This window comes from Heterodontus francisci, chromosome 4, assembly GCF_036365525.1.
Source record: "Heterodontus francisci isolate sHetFra1 chromosome 4, sHetFra1.hap1, whole genome shotgun sequence".
Lineage (NCBI taxonomy): Eukaryota > Metazoa > Chordata > Chondrichthyes > Heterodontiformes > Heterodontidae > Heterodontus > Heterodontus francisci.
In genome coordinates this window covers 1,351,667-1,378,946 of record NC_090374.1, presented here as the reverse complement: position 1 = coordinate 1,378,946, position 27,280 = coordinate 1,351,667, and the positions used below count along the sequence as shown (strand labels likewise).

The following is a 27,280-nucleotide window of genomic DNA, read 5'->3' as shown; positions in this document are numbered from 1 at the left end:
GTGACTGTGTTTCGAGTGTGTGAGTGTGATTTGAGCATGTGAGTGACTGTTGAATGTGTGAGTGTGAGTGTGTTTTGAGTGTGTGAGCGTGTGTAGAATGTGTGAGTGTGAGTGTGTTTTGAGTGTCTGAGTGTGAGTGTGTTTTGGTGTATGAGTGTGTTTTGAGTGTGTGAGTGTGAGTTTGTTTTGGGTGTGTGTGTGTGTTTTGGGTGTGTGAGTGTTAGTGTTTTTGAGTCTGTGAGTGTGACTGTGTTTTGAGAGTGTGAGTGTGTTTTGGGTGTGTGAGTGTGAGTGTGTTTAGAGTGTGTGTGAGTGTTTGAGTGTGTGAGTGTGGGTGTGTTTGGAGTGTGTGAGTGTGAATTTGTTTAGAGTGTGTGAGTGTGAGTGTGCTTTGAGTGTGTGACTGTGTTTTTGGTATGTGAGTGTGATTTGCGTGTGTGAGTGTGTTTTGGCTGTGTGAGTGTGTGTTTTTTGGGTGTGAGTGTGAGTGTGTTTTGGGTGTGTGAGTGTGTTTTGGCTGTGTGAGTGAGTGTTTTTGGGAGTGTGAGTGTGAGTGTGTTTGGGGAGTGTGAGTGTGTTTTGGCTGTGTGAGTGAGTGTTTTTTGGGAGTGTGTTTGGGGAGTGTGAGTGTGTTTTGGCTGTGTGAGTGAGTGTTTTTTTGGAGTGTGAGTGTGAGTGTGTTTTGGGAGTGTGAGTGTGAGTGTGTTTGGGGAGTATGAGTGTGTTTTGGCTGTGTGAGTGAGTGTTTTTTTGGAGTGTGAGTGTGAGTGTGTTTTGGGTGTGTGTGTGTATTGGGTGTGTGAGTGTGAGTGTGAGTGTGTTGTGGGTGTATGAGTGTGAGTGTTATTTGGGAGTGTGAGTGTGTTTTGTGTGTGTGTGAGTGTGTTCTGGGTGTGTGAGTGTGTGTGTGTGATTTTGGGAGTGTGAGTGTGTTTGGGTGTGTGAGTGTGAGTGTGTTTTGGGAGTGTGAGTGCGTTTTGGCTGCGTGAGTGTGTGTGTTTTGGATGTGTGAGTGTGACTGTGTTTTGAGTGTGTGAGTGTGTTTTGAGTGTGTGGGTAAGAGTGTGTTTTGAGTGTGTGAGTGTGAGTGCATTTTCAGTGTGTGAGTTTGTTTTTAGAGTGAGTGTGAGTGTGTTTTGAGTGTGTGAGTGTGTTTTGGGTGTGTGAATGTGTTTTGAGTGTGTGAGTGTGATTTAAGTGTGTGAGTGACTTTTGAGTGTGTGAGTGTGAGTGTGTTTTGCGTGTGTGAGCGTGTGTAGAGTGTGTGAGTGTGAGTGTGTTTTGAGTGTGTGAGTGTGAGTGTGTTTTGGCTGTGTGTGTTTTGGATGTGTGAGTGTGAGTGTGTTTTGAGTGTGTGAGCGTTTGTAGAAAGTGTGAGTGTGTTTGGGTGTGTGAGTGTGTTTAGAGTGTGTGAGTGTGAGTGTGTTTTGGGTGTATGAGTGTGATTGTGTTTTGGGTGTGTGAGTGTGTTTAGAGAGTGTGAATGTGAGTGTGTTTTGGGTGTGTGAGTGTGTTTAGAGTGTGTGAGTGTGTTTTGGGTGGGTGAGTGTATGTTGGGTGTGTGTGTGTTTTTGTGTGAGTGTGTTTTGAGTGTGTGAGTGTGATTGTGTTTTGGCTGTATGAGGGTGAGTGTGTTTAGAGTGTGTGAGTGTGTTTTGGGTGTGTGACTGTGAGTGTTTGTGAGTGTGTGAGTGTGAGTGTGTTTTGAGTGTGAGAGTGTGTTTTTGGTGTGTGAGTGTGAGTGTGTTTTTGGTGTATGAGTGTGAGTGTGCTTTGGGTGTGTGAGTGTGTTTTGAGTGTGTGAGTGTGAGTGTGTTTTTGGTGTGTGAGTGTGTTTTGAGTTTGTGCGGGTGGATGTGTTTTGCGTGTATGCGTGTGTTTGGAGTGTGTGAGTGTGAGTGTGTTCTGGGTGTGAGTGTGAGTGTGTTTTGAGTGTGTGAGTGTGAGTGTGTTCTGGGTGTGACTGTGAGTGTGTTTTGAGTGTGTGAGTGTGTTTTGGGTGTGTGAGTGTGTTTTGAGTGTGTGAGTGTGTTTTGAGTGTTTGAGTGTGAGTGTGTTTTTGGTGTGAGAGTGTGTTTTGAGTTTTTGAGGGTGGATGTGTTTTGGGTGTATGCGTGTGTTTGGAGTGTGTGAGTGTGAGTGTGTTCTGGGTGTGAGTGTGAGTGTGTTTTGGGTGTGTGAGTGTGAGTTAGTTTAGAGTGTGTGAGCGTGAGTGTGTTTTGGGTGTGAGTGTCAGTGTGTTTTGAGTGTGTGAGTGTGAGTGTGTTTTGTGTGTGTGAGTGAGTTTAGAGTGTGTGAATGTGAGTATGTTTGGGGTGTGTGAGTGTCAGTGTGTTTTGAGTGTGTGAGTGTGTGTGATTTTAGAGTGTGTGAGCATGAGTGTGTTTTGGGTGTTTGAGTGTGTGAGTGAGTTTAGAGTGTGTGAGCGTGAGTGTGTTTTGGGTGTGTGACTGTGAGTGTGTTTTGGGTGTGTGAGTGTATTTTGAGTGTCTGAGCATGTTTGGAGTGTGTGCGTGTGAGTGTCTTTTGGGTGTGTGAGTGTGAGTCTGTTTTGGGAGTGTGAGTGTGAGTGTGTTTTGGGTGTGTGAGTGTGAGTCTGTTTTGGGAGTGTGAGTCTGTTTTGGGTGTGTGAGTGTGAATGTGTTTATGGTGTGTTGTGTGAGTGTGTGTTTTGGATGTGTGGGCGAGAGTGTGTTTTGAGTGTGTGAGTGTGAGCCTGTTTTGGGTGTGTGAGTGTGAGTGTGTTTTGGGAATGTGAGTGTGTTTTGGGTGTGTGAGTGTGAGTCTGTTTTGGGAGTGTGAGTGTGAGTGTGTTTTGGGTGTGTGAGTGTGAGTGTGTTTTGAGTGTGTGAGTGTGTTTTGGGTGTGTGAGAGTGAGTGTGTTTTGGGTGTGTGAGTGTGAGTGCATTTTCAGTGTGTGAGTTTGTTTTTAGAGTGAGTGTAAGTGTGTTTTGAGTGAGCGAGTGTGTTTTGAGTGTGTGAGTGTGATTGAAGTGTGTGAGTGACTTTTGAGTGTGAGTGTGTGTGTGTTTTGAGTGTGTGAGCATGTGTAGAGTGTGTGTGTGAGTGTGTTTTGAGTGTGTGAGCGTGTGTAGAGTGTGTGAGTGTGTTTTGAGTGTGTGAGTGTGATTTAAGTGTGTGAGTGACTTTTGAGTGTGTGAGTGTGAGTGTGTTTTGCGTGTGTGAACGTGTGTAGAGTGTGTGAGTGTGAGTGTGTTTTGAGTGTGTGAGGGTGATTGAAGTGTGTGAGTGACTTTTGAGTGTGAGTGTGAGTGTGTTTTGAGTGTGTGAGCATGTGTAGAGTGTGTGTGTGAGTGTGTTTTGAGTGTGTGAGTGTGTGTAGAGTGTGTGAGTGTGAGTGTGTTTTGAGTGTGTGAGTGTGAGTGTGTTTGGTGTGTGAGTGTGTCTTGAGTGTGTGAGTGTGAGTTTGTTTTGGGTGTGTGTGTGTGTAATTGGGTGTGTGAGTGTGTTTTGGGTTTGTGACTGTGTTTCGAGTGTGTGAGTGTGATTTGAGCATGTGAGTGACTGTTGAATGTGTGAGTGTGAGTGTGTTTTGAGTGTGTGAGCGTGTGTAGAATGTGTGAGTGTGAGTGTGTTTTGAGTGTCTGAGTGTGAGTGTGTTTTGGTGTATGAGTGTGTTTTGAGTGTGTGAGTGTGAGTTTGTTTTGGGTGTGTGTGTGTGTTTTGGGTGTGTGAGTGTTAGTGTTTTTGAGTCTGTGAGTGTGACTGTGTTTTGAGAGTGTGAGTGTGTTTTGGGTGTGTGAGTGTGAGTGTGTTTAGAGTGTGTGCGAGTGTTTGAGTGTGTGAGTGTGGGTGTGTTTGGAGTGTGTGAGTGTGAATTTGTTTAGAGTGTGTGAGTGTGAGTGTGCTTTGAGTGTGTGACTGTGTTTTTGGTATGTGAGTGTGATTTGCGTGTGTGAGTGTTTTTTGGGTGTGTGAGTGTGAGTGTTTTTGGGTGTGTGAGTGTGTTTTGAGTGTGTGAGTGTGTTTTGAGTTTGTGAGGGTGGATGTGTTTTGGGTATATGCGTGTATTTGGAGTGTGTGAGCGTGAGTGTGTTCTGGGTGTGTGAGTGTGAGTGTGTTTTGAGTGTGTGAGTGTGAGTGTGTTTTGGGTGTGTGAGTGTGAGTGAGTTTAGAGTGTGTGAACGTGAATGTGTTTAGGGTGTGTGACTGTGATTGTGTTTTGGTTGTGTGAGTGTATTTTGAGTGTCTGAGCGTGTTTGGAGTGTGTGAGTGTGAGTGCCTTTTGGGTGTGTGAGTTTGTTTTGTGTGTGTGAGTGTGAGTGTTTGTGAGTGTGTGAGTGTGAGTGTGTTTTGAGTGTGAGAGTGTGTTTTTGGTGTGTGAGTGTGTTTTGGGTGTGTGACTGTGAGTGTTTGTGAGTGTGTGAGTGTGAGTGTGTTTTGAGTGTGAGAGTGTGTTTTTGGTGTGTGAGTGTGAGTGTGTTTTTGGTGTATGAGTGTGAGTGTGCTTTGGGTGTGTGAGTGTGTTTTGAGTGTGTGAGTGTGAGTGTGTTTTTGGTGTGTGAGTGTGTTTTGAGTTTGTGCGGGTGGATGTGTTTTGCGTGTATGCGTGTGTTTGGAGTGTGTGAGTGTGAGTGTGTTCTGGGTGTGAGTGTGAGTGTGTTTTGAGTGTGTGAGTGTGAGTGTGTTCTGGGTGTGACTGTGAGTGTGTTTTGAGTGTGTGAGTGTGTTTTGGGTGTGTGAGTGTGTTTTGAGTGTGTGAGTGTGTTTTGAGTGTTTGAGTGTGAGTGTGTTTTTGGTGTGAGAGTGTGTTTTGAGTTTTTGAGGGTGGATGTGTTTTGGGTGTATGCGTGTGTTTGGAGTGTGTGAGTGTGAGTGTGTTCTGGGTGTGAGTGTGAGTGTGTTTTGGGTGTGTGAGTGTGAGTTAGTTTAGAGTGTGTGAGCGTGAGTGTGTTTTGGGTGTGAGTGTCAGTGTGTTTTGAGTGTGTGAGTGTGAGTGTGTTTTGTGTGTGTGAGTGAGTTTAGAGTGTGTGAATGTGAGTATGTTTGGGGTGTGTGAGTGTCAGTGTGTTTTGAGTGTGTGAGTGTGTGTGATTTTAGAGTGTGTGAGCATGAGTGTGTTTTGGGTGTTTGAGTGTGTGAGTGAGTTTAGAGTGTGTGAGCGTGAGTGTGTTTTGGGTGTGTGACTGTGAGTGTGTTTTGGGTGTGTGAGTGTATTTTGAGTGTCTGAGCATGTTTGGAGTGTGTGCGTGTGAGTGTCTTTTGGGTGTGTGAGTGTGAGTCTGTTTTGGGAGTGTGAGTGTGAGTGTGTTTTGGGTGTGTGAGTGTGAGTCTGTTTTGGGAGTGTGAGTCTGTTTTGGGTGTGTGAGTGTGAATGTGTTTATGGTGTGTTGTGTGAGTGTGTGTTTTGGATGTGTGGGCGAGAGTGTGTTTTGAGTGTGTGAGTGTGAGCCTGTTTTGGGTGTGTGAGTGTGAGTGTGTTTTGGGAATGTGAGTGTGTTTTGGGTGTGTGAGTGTGAGTCTGTTTTGGGAGTGTGAGTGTGAGTGTGTTTTGGGTGTGTGAGTGTGAGTGTGTTTTGAGTGTGTGAGTGTGTTTTGGGTGTGTGAGAGTGAGTGTGTTTTGGGTGTGTGAGTGTGAGTGCATTTTCAGTGTGTGAGTTTGTTTTTAGAGTGAGTGTGAGTGTGTTTTGAGTGAGCGAGTGTGTTTTGAGTGTGTGAGTGTGATTGAAGTGTGTGAGTGACTTTTGAGTGTGAGTGTGTGTGTGTTTTGAGTGTGTGAGCATGTGTAGAGTGTGTGTGTGAGTGTGTTTTGAGTGTGTGAGCGTGTGTAGAGTGTGTGAGTGTGTTTTGAGTGTGTGAGTGTGATTTAAGTGTGTGAGTGACTTTTGAGTGTGTGAGTGTGAGTGTGTTTTGCGTGTGTGAACGTGTGTAGAGTGTGTGAGTGTGAGTGTGTTTTGAGTGTGTGAGTGTGATTGAAGTGTGTGAGTGACTTTTGAGTGTGAGTGTGAGTGTGTTTTGAGTGTGTGAGCATGTGTAGAGTGTGTGTGTGAGTGTGTTTCGAGTGTGTGAGTGTGATTTGAGCATGTGAGTGACTGTTGAATGTGTGAGTGTGAGTGTGTTTTGAGTGTGTGAGCGTGTGTAGAATGTGTGAGTGTGAGTGTGTTTTGAGTGTCTGAGTGTGAGTGTGTTTTGGTGTATGAGTGTGTTTTGAGTGTGTGAGTGTGAGTTTGTTTTGGGTGTGTGTGTGTGTTTTGGGTGTGTGAGTGTTAGTGTTTTTGAGTCTGTGAGTGTGACTGTGTTTTGAGAGTGTGAGTGTGTTTTGGGTGTGTGAGTGTGAGTGTGTTTAGAGTGTGTGCGAGTGTTTGAGTGTGTGAGTGTGGGTGTGTTTGGAGTGTGTGAGTGTGAATTTGTTTAGAGTGTGTGAGTGTGAGTGTGCTTTGAGTGTGTGACTGTGTTTTTGGTATGTGAGTGTGATTTGCGTGTGTGAGTGTTTTTTGGGTGTGTGAGTGTGAGTGTTTTTGGGTGTGTGAGTGTGTTTTGAGTGTGTGAGTGTGTTTTGAGTTTGTGAGGGTGGATGTGTTTTGGGTATATGCGTGTATTTGGAGTGTGTGAGCGTGAGTGTGTTCTGGGTGTGTGAGTGTGAGTGTGTTTTGAGTGTGTGAGTGTGAGTGTGTTTTGGGTGTGTGAGTGTGAGTGAGTTTAGAGTGTGTGAACGTGAATGTGTTTAGGGTGTGTGACTGTGATTGTGTTTTGGTTGTGTGAGTGTATTTTGAGTGTCTGAGCGTGTTTGGAGTGTGTGAGTGTGAGTGCCTTTTGGGTGTGTGAGTTTGTTTTGTGTGTGTGAGTGTGAGTGTGTTTTGGGTGTGTGAGTGTGAGTGTGTTTTGGGTGTGTGAGTGTGAGTCTGTTTTGGGTATATGAGTGTGAGTGTGTTTTGAGTGTGTGCGAGTGTTTGAGTGTGTGAGTGTGGGTGTGTTTGGAGTGTGTGAGTGTGAATTTGTTTAGAGTGTGTGAGTGTGTTTTGAGTGTGTGAGTGTGTTTTGGGTGTGTGAGTGTGAGTGTGTTTTGAGTGTGTGAGTGTGTTTTTGGTATGTGAGTGTGAGTGTGTTTTGGGTGTGTGAATGTGATTGTGTTTTGGTTGTGTGAGTGTGATTTGCATGTGTGAGTGTGTTTGGGTGTGTGAGTGTGAGTGTTTTTGGGTGTGTGAGTGTGAGTGTGTTTTGAGTGTGTGAGTGTGTTTTGAGTTTGTGAGGGTGGATGTGTTTTGGGTGTATGCGTGTATTTGGAGTGTGTGAGCGTGACTGTGTTCTGGGTGTGTGAGTGTGTTTTGAGTGTGTGAGTGTGTTTTGGGTGTGTGAGTGTGAGTGAGTTTAGAGTGTGTGAGCGTGAATGTGTTTTGGGTGTGTGACTGTGAGTGTGTTTTGGTTGTGTGAGTGTATTTTGAGTGTCTGAGCGTGTTTGGAGTGTGTGAGTGTGAGTGTGTTTTGGGTGTGTGAGTGTGAGTGTGTTTTGAGTATGTGAGTGTGAGTGTGTTTTGCGTGAGCGAAGGTGAGCGTGAGTGTGATTTTGTTATGGGTGTGTGAGTGTGTGTGTTTTGGGAGTGTGAGTATGAGTGTGTTTTTTGGTGTGTGAGGATGAGTGTGTTTCACATGTGTGAGTGTGATTGTGTTTTGAGTGTGTGAGTGTGTTTAGAGTGTGAGTGTGTTTTGAGTGTGTGAGTGTGTTTTGGGTGTGTGCGTGAGTGTGTTTTGGGTGTGTGAGTGTGTTTAGAGTTTGTGAGTGTGTTTTGAGTGTGTGAATGTGAGGGTATTTTTTGGTGTGTGAGTGTGTTTCGTGTGTGTGAGTGTGTTTGTGTTTTGAGTGTGTGAGTGTGAGTGTGTTTTGGGAGTGTGAGTGTATTTAGAGTGTGTGAGTGTGAGTGTCTTTTGAGTGTGTGAATGTGAGTGTGTTCTGGGTGTGTGAGTGTATTTTGAGTGTCTGAGCGTGTTTGGAGTGTGTGAGTGTGTTTTGGGTGTGTGAGTGTGTTTTGAATGTGTGAGTGTGATTTTGTTTTGAGTGTGTGAGTGTGTGTGTTTTTTGGGAGTGTGAGTGTGTTTCTGGTGTGTGTGTGTGAGTGTGTTTTGGGTGTATGAATGTGAGTGTTTTTTGGGAGTGTGAGTGTGTTTGGGGAATGTGAGTGTTTGTGTGTTTTTGGTGTGTGAGTGTGTTTAGAGTGTGTGAGTGTGATTGTGTTTCGAGTGTGTGAGTGTGAGTGTGTTTAGAGTGTGTGAGTGTGATTGTGTTTTGAGTGTGTGAGTGTGAGTGTGTTTTGGGTGTGTGAGTGAGTGTTTTTTGGGAGTGTGAGTGTGAGTGTGTTTGGGGAGTGTGAGTGTGAGTGTGTTTGGGGAGTGTGAGTGTTTGTGTGTTTTTGGTGTGTGAGTGTGTTTAGAGTGTGTGAGTATGATTGTGTTTCGAGTGTGTGAGTGTGAGTGTGTTTTGGCTGTGTGAGTAAGTGTTTTTTGGGAGTGTGTTTGGGGAGTGTGAGTGTGTTTTGGCTGTGTGAGTGAGTGTTTTTGGGGAGTGTGTTTGGGGAGTGTGAGTGTGTTTTGGCTGTGTGAGTGAGTGTTTTTTGGGAGTGTGAGTGTGAGTGTGTTTGGGGAGTGTGAGTGTGTTTTGGCTGTGTGAGTGAGTGTTTTTTGGGAGTGTGTTTGGGGAGTGTGAGTGTGTTTTGGCTGTGTGAGTGAGTGTTTTTTGGGAGTGTGTTTGGGGAGTGTGAGTGTGTTTTGGCTGTGTGAGTGAGTGTTTTTTGGGAGTGTGAGTGTGTTTGGGGAGTATGAGTGTGTTTTGGCTGTGTGAGTGAGTGTTTTTTGGGAGTGTGTTTGGGGAGTGTGAGTGTGTTTTGGCTGTGTGAGTGTGTGTTTTTTTGGAGTGTGAGTGTGAGTGTGTTTTGGGAGTGTGAGTGTGTTTTGGGTGTGTGTTTAGTTTAGTTTAGAGATACAGCACTGAAACAGGCCCTTCGGCCCACCGAGTCTGTGCCGACCATCAACCACCCATTTATACTAATTCTACACTAATCCCATATTCCTACCACATCCCCACCTGTCCCTATATTTCCCTACCACCTACCTATACTAGTGGCAATTTATAATGGCCAATTTACCTACCAACCTGCAAGTCTTTTGGCTTGTGGGAGGAAACCGGAGCACCCGGAGAAAACCCACGCAGACACAGGGAGAACTTGCAAACTCCACACAGGCAGTACCCGGAATTGAACCCGGGTCGCTGGAGCGGTGAGGCTGCGGTGCTAACCACTGCGCCGCCCTATACTGTATGCTTTATGTGTTTTGGCTGTGTGAGTGAGTGTTTTTTGGGAGTGTGTTTTGGCTGTGTGAGTGAGTGTTTTTTGGGAGTGTGAGTGTGAGTGTGTTTTGGGTGTGTGAGTGTGTTTTGGCTGTGTGAGTGAGTGTTTTTTGGGAGTGTGAGTGTGAGTGTGTTTGGGGAGTGTGAGTGTGAGTGTGTTTGGGGAGTGTGAGTGTTTGTGTGTTTTTGGTGTGTGAGTGTGTTTAGAGTGTGTGAGTATGATTGTGTTTCGAGTGTGTGAGTGTGAGTGTGTTTTGGCTGTGTGAGTAAGTGTTTTTTGGGAGTGTGTTTGGGGAGTGTGAGTGTGTTTTGGCTGTGTGAGTGAGTGTTTTTGGGGAGTGTGTTTGGGGAGTGTGAGTGTGTTTTGGCTGTGTGAGTGAGTGTTTTTTGGGAGTGTGAGTGTGAGTGTGTTTGGGGAGTATGAGTGTGTTTTGGCTGTGTGAGTGAGTGTTTTTTGGGAGTGTGAGTGTGAGTGTGAGTGTGTTTGGGGAGTGTGAGTGTGTTTTGGCTGTGTGAGTGAGTGATTTTTGGGAATGTGTTTGGGGAGTGTGAGTGTGTTTTGGCTGTGTGAGTGAATGTTTTTTGGGAGTGTGAGTGTGAGTGTGTTTTGGGTGTGTGAGTGTGTTTTGGCTGTGTGAGTGAGTGTTTTTTGGGAGTGTGAGTGTGTTTGGGGAGTGTGAGTGTGTTTTGGCTGTATGAGTGAGTGTTTTTTGGGAGTGTGTTTGGGGAGTGTGTTTTGGCTGTGTGAGTGTGTGTTTTTTGGGAGTGTGTTTTGGCTGTGTGAGTGAGTGTTTTTTGGGAGTGTGAGTGTGTTTTGGGTGTGTGAGTGTGTTTTGGCTGTGTGAGTGAATGTTTTATGGGAGTGTGAGTGTGAGTGTGTTTTGGGTGTGTGAGTGTGTTTTGGCTGTGTGAGTGAGTGTTTTTTGGGAGTGTGAGTGTGTTTGGGGAGTGTGAGTGTGTTTTGGCTGTATGAGTGAGTGTTTTTTGGGAGTGTGTTTGGGGAGTGTGAGTGTGTTTTGGCTGTGTGAGTGTGTCTTTTTTGGGAGTGTGTTTTGGCTGTGTGAGTGAGTGTTTTTTGGGAGTGTGAGTGTGAGTGTGAGTGTGTTTGGGGAGTGTGAGTGTGTTTTGGCTGTGTGAGTGAGTGTTTTTTGGGAGTGTGTTTGGGGAGTGTGAGTGTGTTTTGGCTGTGTGAGTGAATGTTTTTTGGGAGTGTGAGTGTGAGTGTGTTTTGGGTGTGTGAGTGTGTTTTGGCTGTGTGAGTGAGTGTTTTTTGGGAGTGTGAGTGTGTTTGGGGAGTGTGAGTGTGTTTTGGCTGTATGAGTGAGTGTTTTTTTGGGAGTGTGTTTGGGGAGTGTGAGTGTGTTTTGGCTGTGTGAGTGTGTGTTTTTTTGGAGTGTGAGTGTGAGTGTGTTTTGGGAGTGTGAGTGTGTTTGGGGAGTGTGTGTGTGTTTTGGGTGTGTGAGTGTGAGTGTGTTTTGGGTGTGTGAGTGTGTTTTGGCTGTGTGAGTGAGTGTTTTTTTGGGAGTGTGAGTGTGAGTGTGTTTTGGGTGTGTGAGTGTGTTTTGGCTGTGTGAGTGAGTGTTTTTTGGGAGTGTGAGTGTGAGTGTGTTTTGGGTGTGTGAGTGTATTTTGGCTGTGTGAGTGAGTGTCTTTTTGGGAGTGTGAGTGTGTGTGTGTTTTGGGTGTGTGAGTGTGTTTTGGCTGTGTGAGTGAGTGTTTTTTGGGAGTGTGAGTGTGTGTGTGTTTTGGGTGTGTGAGTGTGTTTTGGCTGTGTGAGTGAGTGTTTTTGGGAGTGTGTTTGGGGAGTGTGAGTGTGTTTTGGCTGTGTGAGTGAGTGTTTTTTGGGAGTGTAAGTGTGAGAGTGTTTGGGGAGTGTGAGTGTGTTTTGGCTGTGTGAGTGAGTGTTTTTTTGGGAGTGTGTTTGGGGAGTGTGAGTGTGTTTTGGCTGTGTGAGTGAGTGTTTTTTTGGAGTGTGAGTGTGTTTTGGGAGTGTGAGTGTGAGTATGTTTTGGGAGTGTGGGTGTGAGTGTGTTTGGGGAGTATGAGTGTGTTTTGGCTGTGTGAGTGAGTGTTTTTTGTAGTGTGAGTGTGTTTTGGGTGTGTGTGTGTTTTGGGTGTGTGAGTGTGAGTGTGTTGTGGGTGTATGAGTGTGAGTGTTATTTGGGAGGGTGAGTGTGTTTTGTGTGTGTGTGAGTGTGTTTTGGGTGTGTGAGTGTGTGTGTATGATTTTGGGAGTGTGAGTGTGTTTTGGGTGTGTGAGTGTGAGTGTGTTTTGGGAGTGTGAGTGCGTTTTGGCTGCGTGAGTGTGTGTGTTTTGGATGTGAGTGTGACTGTGTTTTGAGTGTGTGAGTGTGTTTTGGGTGTGTGAGTGTGAGTGTGTTTAGAGTGTGTGAGTGTGAGTATGTTTTGAGTGTGTGAGTGTGTTTTGGGTGTGTGAGTGTGAGTGTGTTTAGAGTGTGTGAGTGTGAGTGTGTTTTGAGTGTGTGAGTGTGTTTTGGGTGGGTGAGTGTATTTTGAGTGTGTGTGTTTTTTTGTGTGTGAGTGTGTTTAGAGTGTGTGAGTGTGATTGTGTTTTGGGTGTGTGAGTGTGAGTGTGTTTAGAGCGTGTGAGTGTGTTTTGGGTGTGTGAGTGTTAGTGTTTTTGAGTCTGTGAGTGTGACTGTGTTTTGAGAGTGTGAGTGTGTTTTGGGTGTGTGAGTGTGAGTGTGTTTAGAGTGTGTGCGAGTGTTTGAGTGTGTGAGTGTGGGTGTGTTTGGAGTGTGTGAGTGTGAATTTGTTTAGAGTGTGTGAGTGTGAGTGTGTTTTGAGTGTGTGAGTGTGTTTTGGGTTTGTGAGTGTGAGTGTGTTTTGGGTGTGTGAATGTGATTGTGTTTTGGTTGCGTGAGTGTGATTTGCGTGTGTGAGTGTGTTTTGGGTGTGTGAATGTGATTGTGTTTTGGTTGCGTGAGTGTGATTTGCGTGTGTGAGTGTGTTTTGGGTGTGTGAGTGTGTTTTGAGTTTGTGAGGGTGGATGTGTTTTGGGTGTATGCTTGTATTTGGAGTGTGTGAGCGTGAGTGTGTTCTGGGTGTGTGAGTGTGAGTGTGTTTTGAGTGTGTGAGTGTGAGTGTGTTTTGGGTGTGTGAGTGTGAGTGAGTTTAGAGTGTGTGAGCGTGAATGTGTTTTGGGTGTGTGACTGTGAGTGTGTTTTGGTTGTGTGAGTGTATTTTGAGTGTCTGAGCGTGTTTGGAGTGTGTGAGTGTGAGTGCCTTTTGGGTGTGTGAGTTTGTTTTGTGTGTGTGAGTGTGAGTGTGTTTTGGGTGTGTGAGTGTGAGTGTGTTTTGCGTGAGTGAGTGTGAGCGTGAGTGTGATTTTGTTTTGGGTGTGTGAGTGTGTGTGTTTTGGGAGTGTGAGTATGAGTGTGTTTTGGGTATGTGAGTGTGATTGTGTTTTGAGTGTGTGCGTGTGTTTTGGGTGTGAGAGTGTGTTTTGCGTTTCTGAGAGTGTTTTGAGTGTGAGTGTGTTTTGGGTGTGTGAGTGTGAGTGTATTTTTTGGTGTGTGAGGATGAGTGTGTTTCATATGTGTGAGTGTGATTAGAGTGTGAGTGTGTTTTGAGTGTGTGAGTGTGTTTAGAGTGTGAGTGTGTTTTGAGTGTGTGAGTGTGTTTTGGGTGTGTGAGTGTGAGTGTGTTTTGGGTGTGTGAGTGTGTTTAGAGTTTGTGAGTGTGTTTTGAATGTGTGAATGTGAGGGTATTTTTTGGTGTGTGAGTGTGTTTTGTGTGTGCGAGTGTGTTTGTGTTTTGAGTGTGTGAGTGTGAGTGTGTTTTGGGAGTGTGAGTGTATTTAGAGTGTGTGAGTGTGAGTGTCTTTTGAGTGTGTGAATGTGAGTGTGTTCTGGGTGTGTGAGTGTATTTTGAGTGTCTGAGTGTGTTTGGAGTGTGTGAGTGTGTTTTGGGTGTGTGAGTGTGTTTTGAATGTGTGAGTGTGATTTTGTTTTGGGTGTGTGAGTGTGTGTGTTTTTTGGGAGTGTGAGTGTGTTTCTGGTGTGTGTGTGTGGGTGTGTTTTGGGTGTATGAATGTGAGTGTTTTTTGGGAGTGTGAGTGTGTTTGGGGAATTTGAGTGTTTGTGTGTTTTTGGTGTGTGAGTGTGTTTAGAGTGTGTGAGTGTGATTGTGTTTCGAGTGTGTGAGTGTGAGTGTGTTTAGAGTGTGTGAGTGTGATTGTGTTTCGAGTGTGTGAGTGTGAGTGAGTTTGGGGAGTGTGAGTGTGTTTGGGGAGTGTGAGTGTTTGTGTGTTTTTGGTGTGTGAGTGTGTTTAGAGTGTGAGTATGATTGTGTTTCGAGTGTGTGAGTGTGAGTGTGTTTTGGCTGTGTGAGTGAGTGTTTTTTGGGAGTGTGTTTGGGGAGTGTGAGTGTGTTTTGGCTGTGTGAGTGAGTGTTTTTTGGGAGTGTGTTTGGGGAGTGTGAGTGTGTTTTGGCTGTGTGAGTGAGTGTTTTTTGGGAGTGTGAGTGTGAGTGTGTTTGGGCAGTATGAGTGTTTTTTGGGAGTGTGAGTGAGTGTTTTTTGGGAGTGTGTTTGGGGAGTGTGATTGTGTTTTGGCTGTGTGAGTGAGTGTTTTTTGGGAGTGTGAGTGTGAGTGTGTTTGGGGAGTATGAGTGTGTTTTGGCTGTGTGAGTGAGTGTTTTTTGGGAGTGTGTTTGGGGAGTGTGAGTGTGTTTTGGCTGTGTGAGTGAGTGTTTTTTGGGAGTGTGTTTGGGGAGTGTGAGTGTGTTTTGGCTGTGTGAGTGAGTGTTTTTTGGGAGTGTGAGTGTGAGTGTGTTTGGGGAGTATGAGTGTGTTTTGGCTGTGTGAGTGAGTGTTTTTTGGGAGTGTGTTTGGGGAGTGTGAGTGTGTTTTGGCTGTGTGAGTGAGTGTTTTTGGGTGTGTGAGTGTGAGTGTGTTTGGGGAGTATGAGTGTGTTTTGGCTGTGTGAGTGAGTGTTTTTGGGAATGTGTTTGGGGAGTGTGAGTGTGTTTTGGCTGTGTGAGTGAGTGTTTTTTGGGAGTGTGTTTGGGGAGTGTGAGTGTGTTTTGGCTGTGTGAGTGAGTGTTTTTTGGGAGTGTGAGTGTGAGTGTGTTTGGGGAGTATGAGTGTGTTTTGGCTGTGTGAGTGAGTGTTTTTTGGGAGTGTGTTTGGGGAGTGTGAGTGTGTTTTGGCTGTGTGAGTGAGTGTTTTTGGGTGTGTGAGTGTGAGTGTGTTTGGGGAGTATGAGTGTGTTTTGGCTGTGTGAGTGAGTGTTTTTGGGAATGTGTTTGGGGAGTGTGAGTGTGTTTTGGCTGTGTGAGTGAGTGTTTTTTGGGAGTGTGTTTGGGGAGTATGAGTGTGTTTTGGCTGTGTGAGTGAGTGTTTTTTGGGAGTGTGAGTGTGAGTGTGTTTGGGGAGTATGAGTGTGTTTTGGCTGTGTGAGTGAGTGTTTTTTGGGAGTGTAAGTGTGAGTGTGTTTGGGGAGTGTGAGTGTGTTTTGGCTGTGTGAGTGAGTGTTTTTTTGGGAGTGTGTTTGGGGAGTGTGAGTGTGTTTTGGCTGTGTGAGTGAGTGTTTTTTTGGAGTGTGAGTGTGTTTTGGGAGTGTGAGTGTGAGTGTGTTTGGGGAGTATGAGTGTGTTTTGGCTGTGTGAGTGAGTGTTTTTTTGGAGTGTGAGTGTGTGTGTGTTTCTGGTGTGTGTGTGTTTTGGGTGTGTGAGTGTGAGTGTGAGTGTGTTGTGGGTGTATGAGTGTGAGTGTTATTTGGGAGTGTGAGTGTGTTTTGTGTGTGTGTGAGTGTGTTTTGGGTGTGTGAGTGTGTGATTTTGGGAGTGTGAGTGTGTTTTGGGTGTGTGAGTGTGAGTGTGTTTTGGGAGTGTGAGTGCGTTTTGGCTGCGTGAGTGTGTGTGTTTTGGATGTGTGAGTGTGACTGTGTTTTGAGTGTGTGAGTGTGTTTTGAGTGTATGGGTAAGAGTGTGTTTGAGTGTGTGAGTGTGAGTGCATTTTCAGTGTGTGAGTTTGTTTTTAGAGTGAGTGTGAGTGTGTTTTGAGTGTGTGAGTGTGTTTTGGGTGTGTGAATGTGTTTTGAGTGTGTGAGTGTGATTTAAGTGTGTGAGTGACTTTTGAGTGTGTGAGTGTGAGTGTGTTTTGCGTGTGTGAGCGTGTGTAGAGTGTGTGAGTGTGAGTGTGGTTTGAGTGTGTGAGTGTGTTTTGAGTGTGTGAGTGTGTTTTGGGTGTGTGTGTTTTGGATGTGTGTGTGTGAGTGTGTTTTGAGTGTGTGAGCGTTTGTAGAAAGTGTGAGTGTGTTTTGGGAGTGTGAGTGTGTTTGGGGAGTGTGAGTGTGTTTTGGCTGTATGAGTGAGTGTTTTTTTGGGAGTGTGTTTGGGGAGTGTGAGTGTGTTTTGGCTGTGTGAGTGTGTGTTTTTTTGGAGTGTGAGTGTGAGTGTGTTTTGGGAGTGTGAGTGTGTTTGGGGAGTATGAGTGTGTTTTGGGTGTGTGAGTGAGTGTTTTTTTTGAGTGTGTGTGTGTTTTGGGTGTGTGAGTGTGAGTGTGTTTTGGGTGTGTGAGTGTGTTTTGGCTGTGTGAGTGAGTGTTTTTTGGGGAGTGTGAGTGTGTGTGTGTTTTGGGTGTGTGAGTGTGTTTTGGCTGTGTGAGTGAGTGTTTTTTGGGAGTGTGAGTGTGTGTGTGTTTTGGGTGTGTGAGTGTGTTTTGGCTGTGTGAGTGAGTGTTTTTTTGGGAGTGAGTGTGAGTGTCTTTTGGGTGTGTGAGTGTGTTTTGGCTGTGTGAGTGAGTGTTTTTTGGGAGTGTGAGTGTGAGTGTGTTTTGGGTGTGTGAGTGTGTTTTGGCTGTGTGAGTGAGTGTTTTTTTGGGAGTGTGAGTGTGAGTGTGTTTTGGGTGTGTGAGTGTGTTTTGGCTGTGTGAGTGAGTGTTTTTTTGGGAGTGTGAGTGTGAGTGTGTTTTGGGTGTGTGAGTGTATTTTGGCTGTGTGAGTGAGTGTTTTTTTGGGAGTGTGAGTGTGTGTGTGTTTTGGGTGTGTGAGTGTGTTTTGGCTGTGTGAGTGAGTGTTTTTTGGGAGTGTGTTTGGGGAGTGTGAGTGTGTTTTGGCTGTGTGAGTGAGTGTTTTTTGGGAGTATGAGTGTGAGTGTGTTTTGGGTGTGTGAGTGTGTTTTGGCTGTGTGAGTGAGTGTTTTTTGGGAGTGTAAGTGTGAGTGTGTTTGGGGAGTGTGAGTGTGTTTTGGCTGTGTGAGTGAGTGTTTTTTGGGAGTGTGTTTGGGGAGTGTGAGTGTGTTTTGGCTGTGTGAGTGAGTGTTTTTTTGGAGTGTGAGTGTGTGTGTTTTGAGTGTGTGAGTGTGTTTTGGGAGTGTGAGTGTGAGTGTGTTTAGAGTGTGTGAGTGTGAGTATGTTTTGAGTGTGTGAGTGTGTTTTGGGTGTGTGAGTGTGAGTGTGTTTAGAGTGTGTGAGTGTGAGTGTGTTTTGAGTGTGTGAGTGTGTTTTGGGTGGGTGAGTGTATTTTGAGTGTGTGTGTTTTTTTGTGTGTGAGTGTGTTTAGAGTGTGTGAGTGTGATTGTGTTTTGGGTGTGTGAGTGTGAGTGTGTTTAGAACGTGGGAGTGTGTTTTGGGTGTGTGAGTGTTAGTGTTTTTGAGTCTGTGAGTGTGACTGTGTTTTGAGAGTGTGAGTGTGTTTTGGGTGTGTGAGTGTGAGTGTGTTTAGAGTGTGTGCGAGTGTTTGAGTGTGTGAGTGTGGGTGTGTTTGGAGTGTGTGAGTGTGAATTTGTTTAGAGTGTGTGAGTGTGAGTGTGTTTTGAGTGTGTGAGTGTGTTTTGGGTTTGTGAGTGTGAGTGTGTTTTGGGTGTGTGAATGTGATTGTGTTTTGGTTGTGTGAGTGTGATTTGCGTGTGTGAGTGTGTTTTGGGTGTGTGAATGTGATTGTGTTTTGGTTGCGTGAGTGTGATTTGCATGTGTGAGTGTGTTTTGGGTGTGTGAGTGTGTTTTGAGTTTGTGAGGGTGGATGTGTTTTGGGTGTATGCTTGTATTTGGAGTGTGTGAGCGTGAGTGTGTTCTGGGTGTGTGAGTGTGAGTGTGTTTTGGGTGTGTGAGTGTGAGTGAGTTTAGAGTGTGTGAGCGTGAATGTGTTTTGGGTGTGTGACTGTGAGTGTGTTTTGGTTGTGTGAGTGTATTTTGAGTGTCTGAGCGTGTTTGGAGTGTGTGAGTGTGAGTGCCTTTTGGGTGTGTGAGTTTGTTTTGTGTGTGTGAGTGTGAGTGTGTTTTGGGTGTGTGAGTGTGAGTGTGTTTTGCGTGAGTGAGTGTGAGCGTGAGTGTGATTTTGTTTTGGGTGTGTGAGTGTGTGTGTTTTGGGAGTGTGAGTATGAGTGTGTTTTGGGTATGTGAGTGTGATTGTGTTTTGAGTGTGTGCGTGTGTTTTGGGTGTGAGAGTGTGTTTTGCGTTTCTGAGAGTGTTTTGAGTGTGAGTGTGCTTTGGGTGTGAGTGTGAGTGTATTTTCTGGTGTGTGAGGATGAGTGTGTTTCATATGTGTGAGTGTGATTGTGTTTTGAGTGTGTGAGTGTGTTTAGAGTGTGAGTGTGTTTTGAGTGTGTGAGTGTGTTTTGGGTGTGTGAGTGTGAGTGTGTTTTGGGTGTGTGAGTGTGTTTAGAGTTTGTGAGTGTGTTTTGAATGTGTGAATGTGAGGGTATTTTTTGGTGTGTGAGTGTGTTTTGTGTGTGCGAGTGTGTTTGTGTTTTGAGTGTGTGAGTGTGAGTGTGTTTTGGGAGTGTGAGTGTATTTAGAGTGTGTGAGTGTGAGTGTCTTTTGAGTGTGTGAATGTGAGTGTGTTCTGGGTGTGTGAGTGTATTTTGAGTGTCTGAGTGTGTTTGGAGTGTGTGAGTGTGTTTTGGGTGTGTGAGTGTGTTTTGAATGTGTGAGTGTGATTTTGTTTTGGGTGTGTGAGTGTGTGTGTTTTTTGGGAGTGTGAGTGTGTTTCTGGTGTGTGTGTGTGGTTGTGTTTTGGGTGTATGAATGTGAGTGTTTTTTGGGAGTGTGAGTGTGTTTGGGGAATTTGAGTGTTTGTGTGTTTTTGGTGTGTGAGTGTGTTTAGAGTGTGTGAGTGTGATTGTGTTTCGAGTGTGTGAGTGTGAGTGTGTTTAGAGTGTGTGAGTGTGATTGTGTTTCGAGTGTGTGAGTGTGAGTGTTTTTTGGGAGTGTGAGTGTGAGTGTGTTTGGGGAGTGTGAGTGTGTTTGGGGAGTGTGAGTGTTTGTGTGTTTTTGGTGTGTGAGTGTGTTTAGAGTGTGAGTATGATTGTGTTTCGAGTGTGTGAGTGTGAGTGTGTTTTGGCTGTGTGAGTGAGTGTTTTTTGGGAGTGTGTTTGGGGAGTGTGAGTGTGTTTTGGCTGTGTGAGTGAGTGTTTTTTGGGAGATTGTTTGGGGAGTGTGAGTGTGTTTTGGCTGTGTGAGTGAGTGTTTTTTGGGAGTGTGAGTGTGAGTGTGTATGGGGAGTATGAGTGTGTTTTGGCTGTGTGAGTGAGTGTTTTTGGGAGTGTGTTTGGGGAGTGTGAGTGTGTTTTGGCTGTGTGAGTGAGTGTTTTTTGGGAGTGTGTTTGGGGAGTGTGAGTGTGTTTTGGCTGTGTGAGTGAGTGTTTTTTGGGAGTGTGAGTGTGAGTGTGTTTGGGCAGTATGAGTGTTTTTTGGGAGTGTGAGTGAGTGTTTTTTGGGAGTGTGTTTGGGGAGTGTGATTGTGTTTTGGCTGTGTGAGTGAGTGTTTTTTGGGAGTGTGAGTGTGAGTGTGTTTGGGGAGTATGAGTGTGTTTTGGCTGTGTGAGTGAGTGTTTTTTGGGAGTGTGTTTGGGGAGTGTGAGTGTGTTTTGGCTGTGTGAGTGAGTGTTTTTTTGGAGTGTGAGTGTGTTTTGCGAGTGTGAGTGTGAGTGTGTTTGGGGAGTATGAGTGTGTTTTGGCTGTGTGAGTGAGTGTTTTTTTGGTGTGTGAGTGTGAGTGTGAGTGTGTTGTGGGTGTATGAGTGTGAGTGTTATTTGGGAGTGTGAGTGTGTTTTGTGTGTGTGTGAGTGTGTTTTGGGTGTGTGAGTGTGTGATTTTGGGAGTGTGAGTGTGTTTTGGGTGTGTGAGTGTGAGTGTGTTTTGTGAGTGTGAGTGTGTTTTGGGAGTGTGAGTGCGTTTTGGCTGCGTGAGTGTGTGTGTTTTGGATGTGTGAGTGTGACTGTGTTTTGAGTGTGTGAGTGTGTTTTGAGTGTGTGGGTAAGAGTGTGTTTGAGTGTGTGAGTGTGAGTGCATTTTCAGTGTGTGAGTTTGTTTTTAGAGTGAGTGTGAGTGTGTTTTGAGTGTGTGAGTGTGTTTTGGGTGTGTGAATGTGTTTTGAGTGTGTGAGTGTGATTTAAGTGTGTGAGTGACTTTTGAGTGTGTGAGTGTGAGTGTGTTTTGCGTGTGTGAGCGTGTGTAGAGTGTGTGAGTGTGAGTGTGTTTTGAGTGTGTGAGTGTGTTTTGAGTGTGTGAGTGTGTTTTGGGTGTGTGTGTTTTGGGTGTGTGTGTTTTGGATGTGTGAGTGTGAGTGTGTTTTGAGTGTGTGAGCGTTTGTAGAAAGTGTGAGTGTGTTTTGGGAGTGTGAGTGTGTTTGGGGAGTGTGAGTGTGTTTTGGCTGTATGAGTGAGTGTTTTTTTGGGAGTGTGTTTGGGGAGTGTGAGTTTGTTTTGGCTGTGTGAGTGTGTGTTTTTTTGGAGTGTGAGTGTGAGTGTGTTTTGGGAGTGTGAGTGTGTTTGGGGAGTGTGTGTGTGTTTTGGGTGTGTGAGTGTGAGTGTGTTTTGGGTGTGTGAGTGTGTTTTGGCTGTGTGAGTGAGTGTTTTTTTGGGAGTGAGTGTGAGTGTCTTTTGGGTGTGTGAGTGTGTTTTGGCTGTGTGAGTGAGTGTTTTTTTGGGAGTGTGAGTGTGAGTGTGTTTTGGGTGTGTGAGTGTGTTTTGGCTGTGTGAGTGAGTGTTTTTTTGGGAGTGTGAGTGTGAGTGTGTTTTGGGTGTGTGAGTGTGTTTTGGCTGTGTGAGTGAGTGTTTTTTTGGGAGTGTGAGTGTGTTTTGGGTGTGTGAGTGTGTTTTGGCTGTGTGAGTGAGTGTTTTTTTGGGAGTGTGATTGTGAGTGTGTTTTGGGTGTGTGAGTGTATTTTGGCTGTGTGAGTGAGTGTTTTTTTGGGAGTGTGATTGTGAGTGTGTTTTGGGTGTGTGAGTGTATTTTGGCTGTGTGAGTGAGTGTTTTTTTGGGAGTGTGAGTGTGTGTGTGTTTTGGGTGTGTGAGTGTGTTTTGGCTGTGTGAGTGAGTGTTTTTTTGGGAGTGTGAGTGTGTGTGTGTTTTGGGTGTGTGAGTGTGTTTTGGCTGTGTGAGTGAGTGTTTTTTGGGAGTGTGAGTGTGAGTGTGTTTTGGGTGTGTGAGTGTGAGTGTGTTTTGGGTGTGTGAGTGTGAGTGTGTTTTGGGTGTGTGAGTGAGTGTTTTTTTGGGAGTGTGAGTGTGAGTGTGTTTTGGCTGTGTGAGTGAGTGTTTTTTTGGGAGTGTGAGTGTGTGTGTGTTTTGGGTGTTTGAGTGTGTTTTGGCTGTGTGAGTGAGTGTTTTTTTGGGAGTGTGAGTGTGAGTGTGTTTTGGGTGTGTGAGTGTGAGTGTGTTTTGGGTGTGTGAGTGTGAGTGTGTTTCTGATCAGGTAAATTACAATAGCACAGTTAAAGATGTTGATATCACCCTGGTGTTTCGAAGTGACAGAGAGAAATGATTTAAGTTGAAGGAGACAGTCTGATCTCCAGAGCCATGGATTTGACTTTCTGTTTGTGGTTAGAGAGGATTAAAGCAGATGTCAGACCTGACTAAATCCAGGAATGCATCCACTGAATGCACTTCTTCAATCTTTCCCTCACGGTGCATCTTCTCCTTGCCTCCTCCTCCAGGGTGGATGATCAACACCATAATGATTCCAGTTATCACGGCCAGCACTGTGGTAGTTGTATAGTAAATCACTGCTCGAATACCCATTTTACCAGAGGCCTTGCTGTCCAGGGAAGCCATACCTGTCACATTGAACAATTCAGACCATTATTGTGTGCGTGAGCAACAGTCAGAGAAACAGGAGGGAAAACATTACGAGCAATACCAATTTAGTAAACCAACAATTTACATTTAACTAGCATCTATAACAACAACAACTTATATTTATAGAGCACCTTTAACATAACATTCCAACTGCTTCACAGGAGCATTAAAGAACAAAATATGACACCAAGCCACAAAACGAGATATTAGGTCAGCTAACTAAAAGCTTGGTCAAAGAGGTGGGTTTGAGGAGTCTCTTAGAGGAGGAAAGTGAGGTGCTGAGACAGCAAGGTGTAGCGAGGGTATCCTAGAGCTTGAGGCCCAGGCAACTGGAAGGGCAGCCACTAATGGTGGAGCAATTAAAATCAGGAATGCTCAAGAGGGAGAGTGTAGTGTAGTGGTAATGTCACTGGACTAGTAATCCAGAGGTCCAGGCTAATATCCTGGGGATACAAGTTCAGAACCCACCATGATCTGGTCTGACCTGGTCTGGCCTACATGTGACTCCAGACCCAGAGCAATGCAGTTGACTCTTAAATGCCCTCTGAAATGGCCCAGCAAGCCAATCAGTTGTATCAAACTGCTACGAAGTCAATAAAAAGGAATGAAACCGGACAGACCACCCGACATCGACCTAGGCACCGGAAACGACAACGGCAAACCCAGTCCTGTCGAACCTGCAAAGTCCTCCTTACTAACATCTGGGGGCTTGTGCCAAAGTTGGGAGAGCTGTCCCACAGACTAGTCAAGCAACAGCCTGACATAGTCATACTCAAGGAATCATACCTTACAGACAATGTCCCAGACACCACCATCACCATCCCCGGGTATGTCCTGTCCCACCGGCAGGACAGACCCACCAGAGGTGGTGGCACAGTGGTCTACAGTTGGGAGGGAATTGCCCTGGGAGTCCTCAACATTGACTCCGGACCCCATGAAGTCTCATGGCATCAGGTCAAACATGGTCAAGGTAACCTCCTGCTGATTATCACCTACTGCCCTTCCTCAGCTGATGGTGGCACTGAGGGTGGCAAGGGAACAAAATGTACTTTGGATGGGGGACTTCAATGTCCATCACCAAGAGTGGCTCGGTAGCACCACTACTGACTGAGCTGGCCGAGTCCTAAAGGACATAGCTGCTAGACTGGGTATGCGGCAGGTGGTGGGGGAACCAACACGAGGGAAAATCATACTTGACCTCATCCTCACCAATCTGCCTGCCACAGATGCATCTGTCCATGACAGTATTGGTAGGAGTGACCACCGCACAGTCCTTGTGGAGATGAAGTCCCGCCTTCACATTGAGGATACCCTCCATCGTGTTGTGTGGCACTATCACCGTGCTAAATGGGATAGATTTTGAACTGATCTAGCAATGCAAAACTGGGCATCCATGAGGCGCTGTGGGCCATCAGCAGCAGCAGAACTGTATTCAACCACAATCTGTAACCTCATGGCCCGGCATATCCCCCACTCTACCATTACCATCAACCAGGAGACCAACCGTGGTTCAATGAAGAGTGCAGGAGGGCACGCCAGGAGCAGCACCAGGCATACCTCAAAATGAGGGGTCAACCTGGTGAAGCTACAACCCAGAACTACTTGCATGCCAAACTGCGTAAGCAGCATGTGATAGACAGAGCTAAGTGATCCCATAACCAACGGATCAGATCTAAGCTCTGCAGTCCTGCCACATCCAGCCGTGAATGGTGGTGGACAATTAAACAACTAACTGGAGGAGGTGGCTCCACAAATATCCCCATCCTCAATGATGGGGGAGCCCAGCACATCAGTATGAAAGATAAAGCTGAAGCATTTGCAACAATCTTCAGCCAGAAGTGCTCAGTGGATGATACATCTTGGCCTCCTCCTGAAGTCCCCAGCATCACAGATACCAGACTTCAGCCAATTCGATTCACTCCGCGTGATATCAAGAAACGACTGAAGGCATTGGATACTGCAAAAGCTATGGGCCCTGACAATATTCCGGCAATAGTACTTGCCGCACCCCTAGCCAAGCTGTTACACTACATAACCATTTACAGAGCCTGCAATCAGTGCATCAATAATACATAACCAGTTACAGAGCCTGTAATCAGTGCATCAATGATACATAACCAGTTACAGAGCCTGTAATCAGTGCATCAATAATACATAACCGGTTAAAGGGCCTGTAATCAGTGCATCAATAATACATAACCGGTTACAGAGCCTGTAATCAGTGCATCAACAATACATAACCGGTTAAAGGGCCTGTAATCAGTGCATCAATAATACATAACCGGTTACAGGGCCTGTAATCAGTGCATCAATAATACATAACCGATTACAGAGCCTGTAATCAGTGCATAAATAATACATAACCGGTTAAAGGGCCTGTAATCAGGGCATCAATAATACATAACCGGTTACAGGGCCTGTAATCAGTGCATCAATAATACATAACCGGTTACAGGGCCTGTAATCAGTGCATCAATAATACATAACCGGTTAAAGGGCCTGTAATCAGTGCATCAATAATACATAACCGGTTACAGAGCCTGTAATCAGTGCATCAATAATACATAACCGGTTACAGAGCCTGTAATCAGTGCATCAATAATACATAACCAGTTACAGAGCCTGTAATCAGTGCATCAATAATACATAACCGGTTAAAGGGCCTGTAATCAGTGCATCAATAATACATAACCGGTTACAGGGCCTGTAATCAGTGCATCAATAATACATAACCGGTTACAGGGCCTGTAATCAGTGCATCAATAATACATAACCGGTTAAAGGGCCAGTAATCAGTGCATCAATAATACATAACCGGTTACAGAGCCTGCAAAAAGTGCATCAATAATACATAACCAGTTACAGAGCCTGTAATCAGTGCATCAATAATACATAACCAGATACAGAGCCTCTAATCAGTGCATCAATAATACATAACCAGTTACAGAGCCTGTAATCAGTGCATCAATAATACATAACCGGTTAAAGGGCCTGTAATCAGTGCATCAATAATACATAACCGGTTACAGAGCCTGTAATCAGTGCATCAATAATACATAACCGGTTAAAGGACCTGCAATCAGTGCATCAATAATACATAACCGGTTACAGGGCCTGTAATCAGTGCATCAATAATACATAAACGGTTAAAGGGCCTGTAATCAGTGCATCAATAATACATAACCGGTTACAGGGCCTGTAATCAGTGCATCAATAATACATAACCGGTTACAGGGCCTGTAATCAGTGCATCAATAATACATAACCGGTTACAGAGCCTGTATTCAGTGCATCAATGATACATAACCGTTTACAGAGCCGGTAATCAGTGCATCCATAATATATAAGAGGTTACAGGGCCTGTAATCAGTGCATCAATAATATATAAGCGGTTATAGGGCCTGTAATCAGTGCATCAATAATACATAACCGGTTACAGGGCCTGTAATCAGTGCATCAATAATACATAACCGGTTACAGGGCCTGTAATCAGTGCATCAATGATACATAACCGGTTACAGAGCCTGTAATCAGTGCATCAATGATACATAACCGGTTACAGAGCCTGTAATCAGTGCATCAACAATACATAAACGGTTACAGAGCCTGTATTCAGAGCATCAATGATACATAACCGTTTACAGAGCCTGTAATCAGTGCATCAAGAACATATAAGGGGTTACAGGGCCTGGAATCAGTGCATCAATAATATATAATATAAGCGGTTACAAACCTTTAATCAGTGCATCAATAGTACATAACCGGTTAAAGGGCCTGTAATCAGTGCATCAATAATACATAACCAGTTACAGGGCCTGTAATCAGTGCATCAATAATACATAACCGGTTACAGAGCCTGTATTCAGTGCATCAATAATACATAACCGGTTACAGGGCCTGTAATCAGTGCATCAATGATATATAAGGTGTTACAGGGCCTGTAATCAGTGCATCAACAATACATAACCGGTTAAAGGGCCTGTAATCAGTGCAACAATAATACATAACCCGTTACAGGGCCTGTAATCAGTGCATCAATAATACATAACTGGTTACAGGGCCTGTAATCAGTGCATCAATGACACATAACCAGATACAGAGCCTGTAATCAGTGCATCAATAATACATAACCGGTTAAAGGGCCTGTAATCAGTGCATCAATAATACATAACCAGCTACATGGCCTGTAATCAGTGCATCAATAATACATAAACGGTTAAAGGGCCTGTAATCAGTGCATCAATAATACATAACCGGTTAAAGGGCCTGTAATCAGTGCATCAATAATACATAACCGGTTACAGGGCCTGTAATCAGTGCATCAATAATGCATAACCGGTTAAAGGGCCTGTAATCTGTGCATCAATAATACATAACCGGTTACAGAGCCTGTAATCAGTGCATCAATGATACATAACCGGTTACAGAGCCTGTAATCAGTGCATCAAGAACATATAAGGGGTTACAGGGCCTGGAATCAGTGCATCAATAATATATAATATAAGCGGTTACAAACCTTTAATCAGTGCATCAATAGTACATAACCGGTTAAAGGGCCTGTAATCAGTGCATCAATAATACATAACCAGTTACAGGGCCTGTAATCAGTGCATCAATAATACATAACCGGTTACAGAGCCTGTATTCAGTGCATCAATAATACATAACCGGTTACAGGGCCTGTAATCAGTGCATCAATGATATATAAGGTGTTACAGGGCCTGTAATCAGTGCATCAACAATACATAACCGGTTAAAGGGCCTGTAATCAGTGCAACGATAATACATAACCCGTTACAGGGCCTGTAATCAGTGCATCAATAATACATAACTGGTTACAGGGCCTGTAATCAGTGCATCAATGACACATAACCAGATACAGAGCCTGTAATCAGTGCATCAATAATACATAACTGGTTACAGGGCCTGTAATCAGTGCATCAATGACACATAACCAGCTACATGGCCTGTAATCAGTGCATCAATAATACATAAACGGTTAAAGGGCCTGTAATCAGTGCATCAATAATACATAACCGGTTAGAGGGCCTGTAATCAGTGCATCAATAATGCATAACCGGTTAAAGGGCCTGCAATCTGTGCATCAATAATACATAACCGGTTACAGAGCCTGTAATCAGTGCATCAATAATACATAACCGGTTACAGAGCCTGTAATCATTGCATCAATAATATATAACCGTTTACAGAGCCTCTAATCATTGCATCAGTAATACATAACCGGTTACAGAGCCAGTATTCAGTGCATCAATAATACATAACCGGTTACAGAGCCTGCATTCAGTGCATCAATGATACATAACCATTTACAGAGTCTGTAATCAGTGCATCAATGATACATAACCGGTTACAGAGCCTGGAATCAGTGCATCAATAATACATAACGGGTTACAGAGCCTGTAATCAGTGTATCAATAATACATAACCATTTACAGAGCCTGTAATCAGTGCATCAATGATACAAAACCGGTTACAGAGCCTGTAATCAGTGCATCAATAATACATAACCGGTTACAGAGCCTGTAATCAGTGCATCAATAATAAATAAGTGGTTATAGAGCATGTAATCAGTGTATCAAGAATACAGAACCGGTTACAGAGCCTGTAATCAGTGCATCAATAATATATAAGAGGTTACAGGGCCTGTAATCAGTGCATCAATAATATATAAGCGGTTATAGGGCCTGTAATCAGTGCATCAATAATACATAACCGGTTACAGGGCCTGTAATCAGTGCATCAATAATACACAACCGGTTACAGAGCCTGTAATCAGTGCATCAATGATACATAACCGGTTACAGAGCCTGTAATCAGTGCATCAACAATACATAAACGGTTACAGAGCCTGTATTCAGAGCATCAATGATACATAACCGTTTACAGAGCCTGTAATCAGTGCATCAATAACATATAAGGG

The 27,280-nt window shown here is 44.6% G+C and overlaps 1 protein-coding gene across 1 annotated transcript in view; it reads right to left on the bottom strand.

The window, feature by feature from the left end:
- Window positions 1–27,280, bottom strand: part of slc1a3a (solute carrier family 1 member 3a) — a 687,310-nt gene that overhangs the window by 465,384 nt on the left and 194,646 nt on the right. The window contains exon 4 of the mRNA XM_068029072.1: window positions 21,113–21,317. Within this exon, the coding sequence (XP_067885173.1) occupies window positions 21,113–21,317 (205 nt within the window). The remainder of the gene's footprint in view (window positions 1–21,112; window positions 21,318–27,280) is intronic.